This window comes from Pelophylax lessonae (genome assembly GCF_965119305.1).
Source record: "Pelophylax lessonae genome assembly, chromosome: 9".
NCBI lineage: Eukaryota > Metazoa > Chordata > Amphibia > Anura > Ranidae > Pelophylax > Pelophylax lessonae.
In genome coordinates, this window is record NC_138776.1 from 203,770,696 (window position 1) to 203,785,657 (window position 14,962).

The 14,962-nt window shown below is 42.2% G+C and overlaps 1 protein-coding gene across 3 annotated transcripts in view; it reads right to left on the reverse strand.

Annotated features, from left to right (window-relative positions):
• Nucleotides 1–14,962, reverse strand: part of LOC309563838 (rap1 GTPase-GDP dissociation stimulator 1-like) — a 296,711-nt gene that overhangs the window by 135,307 nt on the left and 146,442 nt on the right. For 2 of the 3 annotated variants that reach the window (XM_082268470.1, XM_082268469.1), the window contains exon 2: nucleotides 9,649–9,816. In XM_082268470.1, the coding sequence (XP_082124596.1) occupies nucleotides 9,649–9,816 (168 nt within the window). Of the gene's footprint in view, nucleotides 1–4,251; nucleotides 4,406–9,648; nucleotides 9,817–14,962 lie in introns of those variants that run through there. The other variant, XM_082268471.1, reaches the window with a different exon arrangement.

The following is a 14,962-nucleotide window of genomic DNA, read 5'->3' on the forward strand; positions in this document are numbered from 1 at the left end:
CAAGTTCAGATGTTATGCCTGCCTCCAAACACGTCCACAAAAAAGCCCTATTAACGCCTGCAACAAAAAGCCAGGTGTGAAAATAGCGAAGCCACTATCCTGTTCTACTGCAATTCCAATACAAACAAACTTTTTTTTCTGGTTCTGAACATGCTACAGAGCTGAAAAGTCTCAGGTACAATTTTTAGACCCCCCAGACACTAAATCCAAAGAAATCTCATTTTTTTTATCAATAATCGGCTCTCTATCAAAAATGGCAATTTTTAAGAACTTTTTTTTGTGTGATTAATAGTCCCTGGGGCATGACCCAGAACCCTAGGCACTTTTTAGCGGCATTTATTGGGTATTAGGGCTTCAAAATGGTGTTTTTTGATTACCGAAGTTCGGGTCCCATTGATTTCAATGGGGTTCTGAAATCCAGGCCGAACTTTCAGGAAGTTCGGGTGTTCTGGTCGAACCAAACTTTTCAAAAGTTCGATCATCCCTAGTGGACACCCGAGGAGTAATCTAATACTGCGCATTCAACTTACGTGCAGCATATAATAAGTCTAAAACAGCAGTATGTGCAATCGGGGTAAGGGACTCCTCCTCTAACATGCCCAGCAGACAAACAATGGAAATCCCTTGGCATCTTAAGCATGAAAACCTGTGATATTGTATCCAAAACCTCTTTCCACTAACGGAAAAGCTTGGGGCACCTCCAAAGCATGTGCTCACACCTGGGGCATAAGGGGGTATGTCTGTTTCCCCACCTGTGTAGCTGAACAGGTGTTCTATAGGCCCCACATAGCAGATATAGATGGGAAAGCTTCTGTGAAGCTGACACTGAGACCAAGGGAGCTGAAGATAAAAACAGCGCCCAGGTCTCACCGTCAATGGCACCCAAGTCCCTCTCACAGTCCCCCTTGGAAACGGCAATCCCGAGTCATCCTGGAAGGCACCAAGGAGACTAGAACAACTCCTAGAGATCATCCCCTTTTTATCTCTTGCCAGGAGAACATCCTAAACTATGGGATGATCCACAAGATGTAGCCTGGAAAACCTGAACTGTGAGTCTAGGGCATGCCTCAGCTGTAAGTACTTATAGAACTGGTTACGAGGAAGGGCAAACTCCACCCATAAGTCTAAGAAGGATCTAAGAATCAGGCCAGTGTATGGGCTGATGCATGAATTTAATCCTTTTAGTTTTAGCAGTTTTTTATATTAAGAGTTTCGCTATATCCCTAAGGTGGTTTTAACATAGGGCCAAAGTGTTCTCCATAATGCAGGTGTGAGAACTGTATTACTCAGATGCGTAATACCGCCTCAAAATAAAATAGAGCAGGGTATTCTGAATCTGGAGGGGTAAGGGGGGCAGGAACAAGATCTAAGGAATCCATATATCACCAGCTTCCTTCTTGTTGCAATTGGGAAGCAAGGTAATTAGCCCTGGAATGAGGGACAGCCAATCCATCCTGATCTTTACCAAATTGCAAAGTTGTTAATCTAATGCGGGCCACCTTTTTTCTCCATATTAGCTCCCTAAATTGAGAGTCTATATCAATAAACCGTTTTTTGGGTATCCATATGGGAGAGTTATTAAATATGTAAAACAGGATGCCCAGATCATTTTGAGGAAGTTAACCCTCCCAACCACTGACAATGGCAGCTTGCACCAAGCGGTACATTTTGTGCAAAATTTACATAGCAGTGGAAGTAGGTTTAGTTCGATGTATTGGGTAGGATCAGGTAACCTCGACACCCAGATGGTGGAAAGAAGAAACTATTTGTAATAATGTAAATTCCGGTAGAGGGACATTTAGATCATCCAGTGGCATGAGCACAGACTTGTCCTAGTTTACAGTAAAACTGGACAAGGCACCGAAAGCATTAATGAGGGCCGTGACTGCCTGCAGAGATCCCTGGGTATCTCCTATCTCCAACAAACTATCATCAGCATAAAGTGAAATAGTGTCAACCCCGTAGTTCTTTGGAAGCCAATTATGTCAGTCGACTGACGCACCCTACCTGGCAGAGGTTCTAGTGCAAGGGCAAACAGCAGGGGTGACAATGGACACCCATGTCACGTGTCCCTATGGAGTACAAAGGGCTCCGATAATTCACCATTCACTTTAATCCTAGCAGAGGGATGCGCATACAATATTTGCACCCATCTAATGAAATTTTTTCCCAAGCCTAGTCACTCCAGGGCGGCTCACAGGTAGGGCCACTCAACACTGTCGAAGGCCTTAGCTGCATCAAGGGGCAAAATTGCTTTATTGCCAGGGTTATTAACAGGTGGCTGTAAGTTTAAAAAAGAGCCTCCGTATGTTCTGAGCCATAGATCTAGTAGGGATAAACCCCAACTGATCCCTATGTGCTGACGCGTTTCGTCACATCCGGTGACATTTTCAAAGGCTGCTGGAGAGCCTCTCCAGTTCAAAGAGCCTTTGAAAACGTCACCGGATGTGACGAAACGCGTCAGGACGCGGACCACACAACGTAAGTCACGTGACTATTGGAACGCAAGCCGGATTTACCTCCGCTCGCCACTCTGCATGCTTTGCACTGAATGTCACGGACACCAGCACTTTAGCTCCTTGCCGGAGCTACCAAACGTTGTAAAAACTTTTATCTTTTGGATTAAACCTTAATCTCAACAATATCACACTATCTGGAGTTTTTTCTTCCTTCTAATTTCCATCGGAGCGGCCTTACAAAAACACTGGGGAGAGAGACCACGGCACAAGAGAGGCTTAAAGGGGACTTACCACTAAGCTTTTTTGGTCTCAATATTATAAGATATGTGAGACCCACTTTATCTGGTAAGTTACCCAACTTATAAATTACTGCACGGGAAGAAGGCTTTGAAGCACCTGCACTTTATTAGTCACCATATTACAAACGTAATTAAGAGTACGTTGCACATCAACTTAAGGAGAATTTATTTGCACAAAAGTTTTATCCTCAGGAAATAATTTGTTGGACTTCCTTTTTGAACTTTTTTCTGATATATATACACTGCACAATAGAAAACTTTCTTATTGATTTATGCATGGACTTGGAATATTGAAAAATTGATTTGTATATTTATTTGCACACTTTTATATATAATTTATATTCACATATTTTTATATAGTTTGTCACAATTTTTAGCAAGCGCTGTATATAGCCCTAATATCAGGACTATTTTGTACCATGCTATATCTATACTGGACCTATACTACATGCAGGTTAACTCTTATAGGGCGCCAATGATGTTGAGAAGAAGAACATCTCCAAGAACTGCACCTTCCATAATAATTATTCTGCAAGCCCCCTTTGCTCCCCTGCCACCTCTGCTCCCATCCTCTTTTTCTTTGGACCAACTTATCCAGTTGGTCTAGGACTAGCATCACCACCATAAATGCTCACTGTCAGTAAAGTTCCATCACTTGGTTGATTAAACTTTACAGCTACTTACTGGTGCATTTGAGGTGGCCTTGCTACTATTTATGCTGATCTGAATGTCATCTTATCCCTAGTCCTTACTGTTAATCACTTTGTATACTAAATTGTGTTATTACCATTGTTAATCCATTTTGTGCTTGCCTAGTTACCAAACATATTGGATGACAACTTATTAAGTTTGCCTTTTCTACCTGTTTTGATACCTGTTTTCTTTTATAAAGCACTACTACTGGTTACCAAATATTACTGTCAGTGAATTCCTGTGATATTGTATGTACACTCAACCTGGTGTGTCAGAGGGACTGAGGTTCCTAAGAAGATCAAGGCAAAGAACAGAGGACCTATCCTATCCAGCAGCTCCTACGGGGGGTAGTGCTACATAAGATACCAGGAATTGAGCCTAGGTGCAGGAAAAGATGTAACTTCTATGCATCTCTGGATGATGGACGACCTGGAAGCAGCAGCAGAGGAGATTGCAATAGTGGGGGGCGGAATCCTTTTTTAATGCTATAAAAACTGCCTTTTGTTTCAGCCTGCTAAAACATTGGAATTAATGTTTCATTGTAACTGCAAGGCTTGGGTGTGCTGTACAATGCTTATATACCAAAGATATTATTTCACTGGAACTGTTAATGTGAAAACTGTAGACAACCAATCCTACTCAAAAGTAGGAAGAAAGTGGAATCCTTTTTTCAGTTTTAACAAGTAAAACTCTGCAGTGAAGTAAAATACTTGGAATGTACAGTACAGTATGTAAGCTCAACAAACTTGATTGATGGCACTCATATATATTGCTTCAGTAGGACAAATGAAGGAACTTACCCCACAGGCAGCAATAACTGACAGGATCGTAAATACAGTACTAAAAACACACACACAGAAGGATCTCAATGTTCGGCAACACCAGTATTTAAAGCTCTTTAGAAAGATCAAATCATTCACGCAACACAGTCATTGGCCAAGTCACATTCTTGATTGTATTCATGCTTGCAATAAAGTGTTGTATCTGCTGCTAAACCCCAGCTTTCTTTTTCCCGAATTCTTGTAGTGTGGATAATTTACACAGGCTGCATTGTGTTTTCTCATCAAGATGGAACCGCTCAGTTTATTGTTCATACTATGTGGAAAACACTACCACACTGCAACTTTGCTAAAGGACAAAAAGTCAACTCACTTTAGTGTTTATTAAAGCAATCAGAGGGCCAGAAGTCAAGTAAAATCTAACAGGTGAGGGCCTTTCAGCTTCTGGAAGCCTGTAAAAATCAATGACAGGCTGACACTGTCTGAAGCTGTCACGGCACATGGATCGATTACCTGTGGTTAGGGACAGATGTGCACCCCTTGACACAAATCTACAACCTTTTTTCAATCATTTTAACTCAAGCGAACAAACATATTGCAGCTTAATCGTACAATTATTTATTTATTTATTTTCAGTTGAATGATGCTGAATTCAAAAAACAACATTTCTTAAAATAAACATGTAAGAAAAAATGATCTAAAAAACTGACAAGATTTTAAGTCTGATTAAGTGCAATGAAACATTTTCCAGCAAAAGCTGCCCATATTCTTTACAGTAGCCTTATCTAGTTTGCTAAGTTTCAGGTAAATAGTAAAACAATGATAATAATACCTTACAACAGTAATGTAAGAAAAATAAATGGAAAGATTAGACTGTGTGGAATCATTGGTCATGAATGTGGACACTCATACTAATGAATTCATGCCAACAATTATCTCACTATCAGCCAATACTTTGTTGGCCGCGGACAGTCACCACCCCAAATCTCTGATCGAGGGTATCCCGGTCGGTCAGTTCCTCCGCCTCAAGAGGAACTGTACAGACCCAGTAGACTACCAAACAGAGGCAATGGATCTACATAAACGCTTCAGAGAGAGGGGATATTCCCATAGGACTATTAAGCGGGCACGCAAAAAGGTGGCACTCAGACAAGGGTCGGAGTTACTCCGTGACAGTGAAAATTCCCTGTCTCTGTCCGAACAACCTCAGCAAGCATATCCACGGATTGTGACTCGTTTCGGAGTTCAATGGGACCAAGTGAAATCAGTAATTTCTAAGCATTGGCAGGTACTAACAGTTTCGCCATTGATAGAGAAAATTGTTGGACCCAGACCTTTGATCACCGCTAAACGGGCCAAAAATCTTAAGGATAGCTTGGTCCACTCAGAATTCACTAGAACCAAAAAACCGGGAAATTGGTTAACATCACTACCCCCGGTGAAGGGGATGTTTGCGTGCGGGAAGTGTTCAATCTGCAAATTAGTAATTAATTCTAAGACATTCCTGAGTTGTGATAGACAACAAGAATTTATTATCAATGGGTTTATCAACTGTCAAACAGAACGGGTGATTTACCAATTGATTTGTCCATGCAACAAAACGTACATTGGCAAGACAAAACGTCAACTAAAAGTCAGAATTTTAGAACATCTTGCTGACATTAGAAACAAAGTTGACAATAAAACTATCCCATTACACTTCTTGGAACACCACAACGCCAACCCGGACGGTTTGTTAGTTAGAGGCATTTATGCCTTAAAACTATCTGCCAGAAGGGGTGACTTCGATACCATATTACTACAGAAAGAGAAATTATGGATCTATAAGATGGGGTCCCGTGTTCCAATAGGTTTGAATGTGGAGTTCAGTCTAAAACCTTTTTTGTCTCCCTAGTTATATTGTGAACCCCACTTCCATCCTCGTGTTATTTGACTTATCCATTCAAACAAGGGTAACTATATTGGGATTAATAGGGTTGGTATTTCTGTCCCAGTCTCTATCCTGTTTGATCCCTCTTTGTTACGGATATTCGGTCCATAATAAAGGGGTCCTCGGGTCCCCTGGTCTCCCCCCCCCCCTTCTTAAGATAAGCGACATATATCACTTTGTGATGTTCCTAGGAGTGTGGGCAGGTGACTCATTTTGCCATTTCACTATTTAGCTCCGGGTCTTTGTTGTTTGTTATTGCTGAATAACCTGGCAGATCAGGATACTCTTCTTCTGTCCATTAGGTCACTGAATCATGCTTTATCCTCGTTCAGATGTGAGCCCTTATTCGTTTAATCTCTTTCCTGTACAATGGCCTTACCCGTACATTGATTTATGTCAGTGCAATTAATATATGGGCTATTTGTAACAAGATGGTTGCGACAAGTTACCCTGATTGATATATAGAAAAAGTCCCCTCTCTTGCGGGGATCATATAGACAATATTGGGTGTGGAGAGATGATACATACGACTTCTCGCAGCATAGCAATAATGGGCATAGATCTGTGTCTGACGGGAATACTGTCTTGGCACTTTTGTGCTTGACAAACAAGCATAAAGGGGGACTCTGCGCATGATAGAGGCACAGGGGAGAATCATGGGATAGTCATTTGAGTTTGTGTGTGGCACAGCACCGGTGGCAGAATTAAACTTATATGTATCTTTATCTTTATTTTTATTTATTTTTTGATTTTTGATAAATTTATCATGGGAAGACCATCTTTACCCTCTCAGCAACATACATTTTATAACAATTGGATTCACTTTCATGGGAATGTCAATATGCCAATCATATTTTTTGATTGGTTTTGATAATCTAATGAAAATATGTGTGTGATTCTCATGGAAGTCAATCTACTTGGTGCTAGTGGGTAGGGGTTTTGATTCCCCCTAATAGCCAGATACTGACACCTGGTGGGAGAAGATGACAGCACCTTCCGGCTGTCTAACTGATTATATACACCTGTATCTGATTGCTTGTTAGTGGACAACCACTATAAATGTATAGACCCCATATTCCCACAATCAGCTCTGAGGAAACCGACGTAAAGTCGGTGAAACGCGTCAGCGGCAGCACCGATCTAACAGCACACTCTGAAATAGCCTCCTCTGTGAGCTTGACTCAGGTACGGCCGGCCCCTCACGGCTCCCCCAGCTCCAGACTCGCCGCACCGGAGATGACGTCAGGCCGCCACTGACGGACCTACACGCCGCCACTTGGGAGAAGGCTTGAGCGAGCACAGGAGGGAACGCCGCACGAGGAATGCAGATGCCGGCTGAGTCATAGCTTAACACACAGAGGTATGGACGTATGATCATATCGGCTGTACTTTGTGGCACTGCTATCTATTGTAACTTTATGGAGGAATCTGCTCTGTTCACCTTATGCACATAACTTTGCACAGCCAATTGGCATTTGTCCACGGCCAGCACTTTATTTCCAGCATTGGAGTATCTATATCCCAGACCCCATCTCATTTGTTCTTGGGACTGTATGCAATACATCAGTACTCCTTTTGTGCAGGTGGAATCATTCCTGCTTTGATCTTCATTTCCATTCAGGAGCAACAGTTTGATCCTCTTGTGCATAATATCAGCACACCCCAAGGGCTCCGGAATCAATTTTCATTTATCCATTGGAAATGTTTTATCCAACCTATTTTTTGTCATCTACCCAATGGGCCCAGTGGTAGTGTACCGCATATGCTTCTCAGCATAATTACCATCAGGGTACTCACGGATCTTTTTCAGCCACATTTAGCTGGTTCACTTGCATGTTGCTCAGCATTTTGTGCCCAATTGTACAAGTCTGAATTATAGTCACTTAAGGCTCCAGATGTGTGCATGTTCATCTGTTGTTTTTAATTGTTTTTATATTTTGTGGTGTCTTTTTTGATTACATGTGCAAACCGATTTTTCCAGGCATAAGTGCCCAATAAAACGTATTATTTTTAGCAGTATATTCTCATTATTATTTTATTGGTACTGTGTGTTGATCACCTTTCGGTGGGGGTCTGTGGGAGGGCCACCCTTTTGTCCACCCACTCTCCCCTCCCTTTTCTCTTTTTTTCTCAATTATCTCACTATAGCTGGATTTTTTCTTAAAAGGTCAGTCCACCCAAAAATTATATTTTAGTTATAGTTGGAGCCTGGTGGGCTGAGTTAAGCCTCTGGCTTCTTTAATACTGCAACAGATACTGCCTTAATGACCACCTGGGAGGTTTGGGTGTTCCCTCCCATCATTGTGGGCCTGGTCTTTTATTTCATTCTCCATAATATAACACGATGAGGTACTCAGCACAGAAGTCTCAACAACAGAGATGCCAAAGACATAAGACAGTTTCATTATCTAGCAACTACCAAAACTGAATTATCACTATTGACTGGACTAACCTTTCATTGATGGAGATGCATTTTATGGTACTTTCTATTTCAGGTGGTTAACCTGTGCATCAAATGCATCGATAAATAGTGTATTTTTTTCTTTAATTCTTCATCTCTCTTCTTTATGGTCTATGTTCTAAGTGGATGAGGAACTACTGATTGAGCCAGCATCAATGTTTGGAAGTGAGTGGGGAGATGATTGGTAATGGAGTGTTGGATTACTTATACATATTACTTATATATGAAAGAAATGTCAGACTTGGATTCCTGGAGGTTCTGAGAGGTCTAGCTTAAGAGTGCTTCCCTTTAACTGTAGGTATTTGTTAGCTAGTGTCTATCTCTACCTGGGAGGAGCGTGGATTTGAGCTGTGGGATGCTGTGATGTAAACAGTAAGGGAAGTATAGGTCAACCAAGCATGGGGGGGGGGGGGAGGGTCTGTGCTATTGAAAGGTATATTACGCAGGTTTCAAAGGCACCCGTGTGCAAACAAGTACAGGAAAACTGGGCTCTCCATTTCTCAGGTATCAAGACCATTGATGTGGGTTACCTGTAGATAAAAATAACAGTAACAGTAACAGTGCTGATGTTGCTCGATATAGCCTGTGATGAATTATTGAGAGCTCTTGTCAAAGGAACTTACATGAAGGTGAAGACATATTGCTACTTCCCCACCATTTTATAGTTACACCAGAGAGAAATCTTTTTTTCTGGAAATTTGTATATAGTTTGACTTTGAGCCTGTTACCATATGACCTGGGCTGCCTATCCCTTTCATTGATGAGTAAAACAACAAATCAGATTGTTGATACAATAATTTATAAAGCTCTAATATCTCATTTTATTATTTAGAGTTAATGGTAAAAGTTGAACTCAAGTGGAATATTTCTGGGTCACATATTTTTTTAATTTAACATTACTTTTTTGATAATGATAAAAAAACTTACATCACATAAGGGATCTGAAAACATACTGTCAGAGGAATGTGAAGGTATGATCAAGCATACTAAAGTTCAAATGTTCAGGGAGATTTGCATAATACTTAACTGTCTTCATCAAGTGACAGCAGGACCACATTGAGACTTTGCATGATCTGCTTTTCATCTTCTCCCTCCTCTCCACAAAGTTTGAGGCATTCAAAGTGCTGGCAGAGACTCTCTGCATGGGATAGAGCTGCCCCTTCTGAAGCGGTGGGGTTTATAAGCCCTTCTGGCACTAAAAGGATTAAGTAAACAAATATGTTAGTTAAAATACCCTATACTGCCAAGGAAACAGTGATTAAAGCTTAATTATGAATGAACTCAATTTAAAATAAGTATTCTTACCATGCTGCTTAATAAATCTATCGCTGCAATTCTCCCTAGTTACAATAAAAAGTTTACTGAAATGAATGCCTCAGTAAGCATATTAAAAGACTGCTGAGACTGTCTTCTGTTTAGACTTACAAAACTTTAGAGCTAGAAGAGCATGCACTGACTTAGTAAGTAAAATAGCAAATACCATTAGCAGTATAAAGACATCTAAATGTCTATTATGAATTAGAATCCCAATCTAATTGCCTTTAGACAGCCCCAATGGGGCAGCCAGGGGCTTTTTTAAATGCTGCAAGCACACATTGGGGGATATTACTAAAACCGGAGTACTCAGAATCTGGTGTAGCTGTGCAGAGTAGCCAATCGGTTTCTAACTACAGCTTGTTCATTTAGGCTTTAAACAGATTTTGTAAACTCCCCCACTATTGCTGAACAGTAGTGGCTGTCAGCAGAAACTCTTAGATTTATATTCTGTACAAATCTATGAACATTGCTGCTGCTGTTCATATGTAACCAATTATCTGAATGGTTACATGCAAATAGAGCCTCCTACCAACCCTGGACGGTACTTAGTAGGGAGAGATGGGAGGTCCTGGTACTTAGTAGGGAGAGATTGGAGGTCCTGGTACTTAGTTGGGAGAGATGGGGGTCCTGGTGCTTAGTGGGGAGAAATGGGGGTCTTGGAGCTTAGTGGGGAGAGATGGAGGGTCCTGGTGCTTATTGGGGAAAGATGGCAGTTCTGGTGCTTAGTGGGGGGAGATGGGGGGGGGGGTCCTGGTGCTTAGTGGGGAAAGATGGGGGTCTTGAAGCTTAGTGAAGAGAGATAGGGGGTCCTGATGCTTAGTGGGAAGAAATTGGAGGTCCTGGTGCTTAGTGGGGAGAGATGGGGGTCCTGGTGCTTGGTGGAGAGAGATGGGGGTCTTGGAGCTTAGTGGGGAGAGATGAGGGGTCCTGGTGCTTAGTGGGAGGAGATAGGGGGTCCCCGTGCTTAGTAGGTAGGGATGGGGGGTCTTGGTGCTTAGTAGTGGCAGATTGGGGGGGCACTGCTTGAGCCATATGGAATCATCCTCTCACTTTTCTTGTCAGCTGATGTTTCTAGTCTGAAGAGATGCCGGGGATTCCAGTGCAGTGACAGCTCAGATGATCTCACAAAGAGACGAAAGCAAAATAAAACTTCTTCTGCTCACTTCTCTGCCAGGCTCTGACTGATGACTTAACTATTGCAGAGCCTAGCAGAGGAAGCCAGTGGTGGAAGTCTTCCTTTGTTGCCGCTTTTTGTTTACTTGGCTGAGCTGTCACTACACTGGTCTCCCCAGCCTCCCTCCAAGGGGTGCCGGCTGCAGGAGCAGTGATTTCACTGTCACTGTCAGCGGCCGCACCCCCCTTCCTTTAATGCAATGCCCGGGGCCCACTGGATAAAAAGATGGGCCCTCACCACAGAACCAATCATTCCCAACAACCCTGGACAAACCATTCATGTGTGTAGGGTGGGTAAATTCTTGATACAAGGAAAAAATTGCTGATTTACAGTAATGCTATCACACCATAGGGATCACAAAATGCTCCATTTAGAGGAGGTGCTGTGGAAGAACCTCTTGGATGCATTTCCTGATAATGTCAGGATTCCCTCTCATGACAAGCATACCTCTGATCCTCCTATCCCAGAAAGGAGGAGCAGAAGTGACTGTCTCAGTGATGCATTTAGAACCTTTTTTCAACCACAGTGGACAGTCCTGCAAGTGAGAAGCAGTAACGTTCCAGATAATATAATATAAACTGTTGCACTGTAAGTGAAATTTGAGCACCATTAGAGGTGCATAAAATAATGATTCAACAAACTATCCACAAGAAATCGTATCACTGTATGTGAAAGCCACTAAAAATCACAAATTTCATCTAAAAATGTCCAAAATACACCCGTGACTCCCTCCACCTTATTAAACACAGCCTATGACCTATACTTAGGTACGCAGATTATAGGTGGTCTGTGTAAAGCTCAGAGGTGTGTGGGCTTGCAGCACTGGTTCCTTCCACAGAGCATGCCCGACAGGAAACTGCACCGGTTATGCGGTGCTGTACCCAAATAAAATTGATGCCCTTGTTTTCCCACAAATAGAGCTTTCTTTTGGTGGTATTTGATCACCTCTACGGTTTTTATTTTTTACGTTATAAACAAAAAAAGGGTACCAATTTTTGAAAAAAAAAATATTTTTTACTTTCTGCTATAAAACACACCCAATAAAAAAAATGGAAAAAAATCATATTTCTTCATCAGTTTAGGGCAATATGTATTCTGCTACACGTTTTTGGTAAAAAAAAATCCCAATAGGCGTATATTGATTGGTTTGGGCAAAAGTTATAGTGTCTACAAATTATGGGATATTTTTCTTAAATTTTTATTAAATTTTTATTTTCTACTAGTATTGGCGGCGATCAGCGGCTTATAGCGGTACTGCAACATTGCGTCAGACAAATCGGGCACTGACACTTTTTGAGGACCAGTGACAACAATACAGTGATCAGTACAAAAAAATATGCACTGTCACTGTACTAATGACACTGGCAGGGAAGGGTTAACATCAGGGGCGATCAAAGGGTTAAATGTGTCCCTAGGGAGTGCTTTCTAACTGTGTGGGGGTGCTTGTACTGGGAGAAGACAGAGATCCGTGTTCCTGCTTAGCAGAAACACAGGATCTCTGTCTTCCCTTGTCACAGAACGGCGATCTGCCTTTTTTACATAGGCAGACCGCTGTTCTGCCTCTGTCGGGAACGATTGGCGGTTCCCAGGGGACATCGGGTCTGCCGTACCCACTGATTGGCTCCTGCTATGTCCAATCAAACCCGGAAGTAGAAGGCGACGTACAGGTAGGTAATTTTGCCTGTAGGAGCTGCCGCCCCACAGTACATATGCGTGGGGCGGCTGGCAAGCTGTTAAGCAGAAAAATTTAATGGACAAAGCTCTCCAGGACACCAGTTGGTGTTTCCTTTATCTAGACCCACAGTTGACTCTCTATAGCACCAGTGGAGTGGCTAAAGCACAAAGGTCCCCAAGATCTCTCAAAAGCGTCTGTACTCACACAACGCCCAAGGACAAATGGTTGCCTCTTTCCAACTTCCAAGCGAGACCTTAATCTGGTGATACCAGACTAGATCTTCAATGAACAGCCCCCCTCAGTCAGCTCTACTTCTAGCTCCAGGGTCTCAGCATCCTAGGCCCTCAGGTCACCCACCTAAGACCTCACGACAGCAAACATAGCAGCATTACCTGGGAGGTAGTTCTTCAGGAAAAAACCCTGAGCTCAGTGTGCTCACAGAATATATACAGTCGCCCAGCATGCCTTCAGAGCCTGCCTCTCTGGGATAGGCTAGAGATGTATTAATATTCATGCTGTCATCTGCATAGCTCCACACCTATCACCCAGAAACTTTTCAAACTCTACGGATGCAGAGGGAGCTATCAGACTGGCAGCAGCTGAACACACTGAGCAGACCTGACTAGCAGACTGCAGATGCACTGAGCACAGTTAGCAAACTATGCTTTGACCTACTGTAAAAAACAATCACAGCCACACTGGCTACAGGATGGCAACTCAATTTACCAATTTCAAAACACATACTTATCCTAATTATCTAAACTTAGCACTTATCTAGGAGGGTGCTACACATAGTTTATGGAGCCAAAATCATGCTGGAATCACACCAAAGTACTACAGGAAAGTTTTCCAAAGTCATGCCCTGCTTAGTTGCATTGGTGTGAACGGTTGCCATTGAAAACAATGTGGTTTCTATTGTCAGGTGATTCTGTGCATCTTAAGTTGCATCTGAAATCGCACTATTGTGAACGGAGAGGATACTGCAGCAGGCTGGCTCGGCTGCGTACGGTGGTTCGCAGGAGCGCTCATGGGGGCGCGCCCCCCCATTAGAAAGCGGGAAAGCCGATCCACAGGATCAGCGGTCGCGATTGCAGGCAGGCACCCGCGATCGTTCCCCGGACAGAGAGAATGACGGTCTGCTGTTGTAAGCACAGCAGACCATTGTTCTCACTGGAATGAACACAGAGAGCCTGTGATCCTCCTACTTAGGATCACAGGTCTCTGTGTTGATTCCAAAAGTCCCTCCCCCATACAGTTAGAAAACACTCCCCTAGGTTCACACTTAACCCTTTGACCACACCCGGGTTAACCCCTTCCCTGCCAGTGTCATTACTAAAGTACTAGTGCATATTTTTATCACTGATTACTGCAGTAATGTCACTGGTCCCCCCAAAAGTGTCCAAAATGTCAGTTAGGGGTCCAATCTGTCCACCACAATGTCCCACTAAAAATCGCAGTTCTCCGCCATTACTAGTAAAAAATAAATAAATAAATATAAATGACATAAATCTTTCCCCTAGTTTGTAGACGCGACAGTTTATGCGCAAACCAATCAACATATGCTTCTTTTTTACCAAAAATATGTAGCAGAATACAAATTGGCCTAAAATGATGAAAACATTCTATTATTTAATTTTTTTTTTAGGCAATGTTATATAGCAGAAAGTGAAAAATATATATATATTTTTTTTTCAGAATTGTCTTTTTTTTCGTTTATAGCGCAAAAAATAAAAAAATCGCATTGGTGATCAAATACCACCAAAAAAATCTCTATTTGTGGGAAAAAAGGACATCAATTTTATTTGGGTACAGTGTCGCACAGTGCCGAATCGCAAAAATTGGTCTGTTCATTACGGGGGAAAACCTTCCGGTCCAGAAGTGGTTAACTAGATAGGGTCTACATTTGCTACCTTAAATTACTCTAGAAACCACAGTGCATAATGTGCATAGTGCATAATGTGCACAGTGCATAATTGGAGCAAGAAAGCTTTGTTGTACTCTTTGTCAGGGACTTAACTATAGGGATAGCAACTGCTGTTGGGCATATGGGCAGAGAGGTCCAAACGTCACCTCATATGTATAACCTTTCTTTCTGTTCTCTCTTTTTACTAGAGTACATTTACATGATATTAGTTTGGTCCAGTGCTTTCAGTGTCATCGTGCTTTGAAATGTGC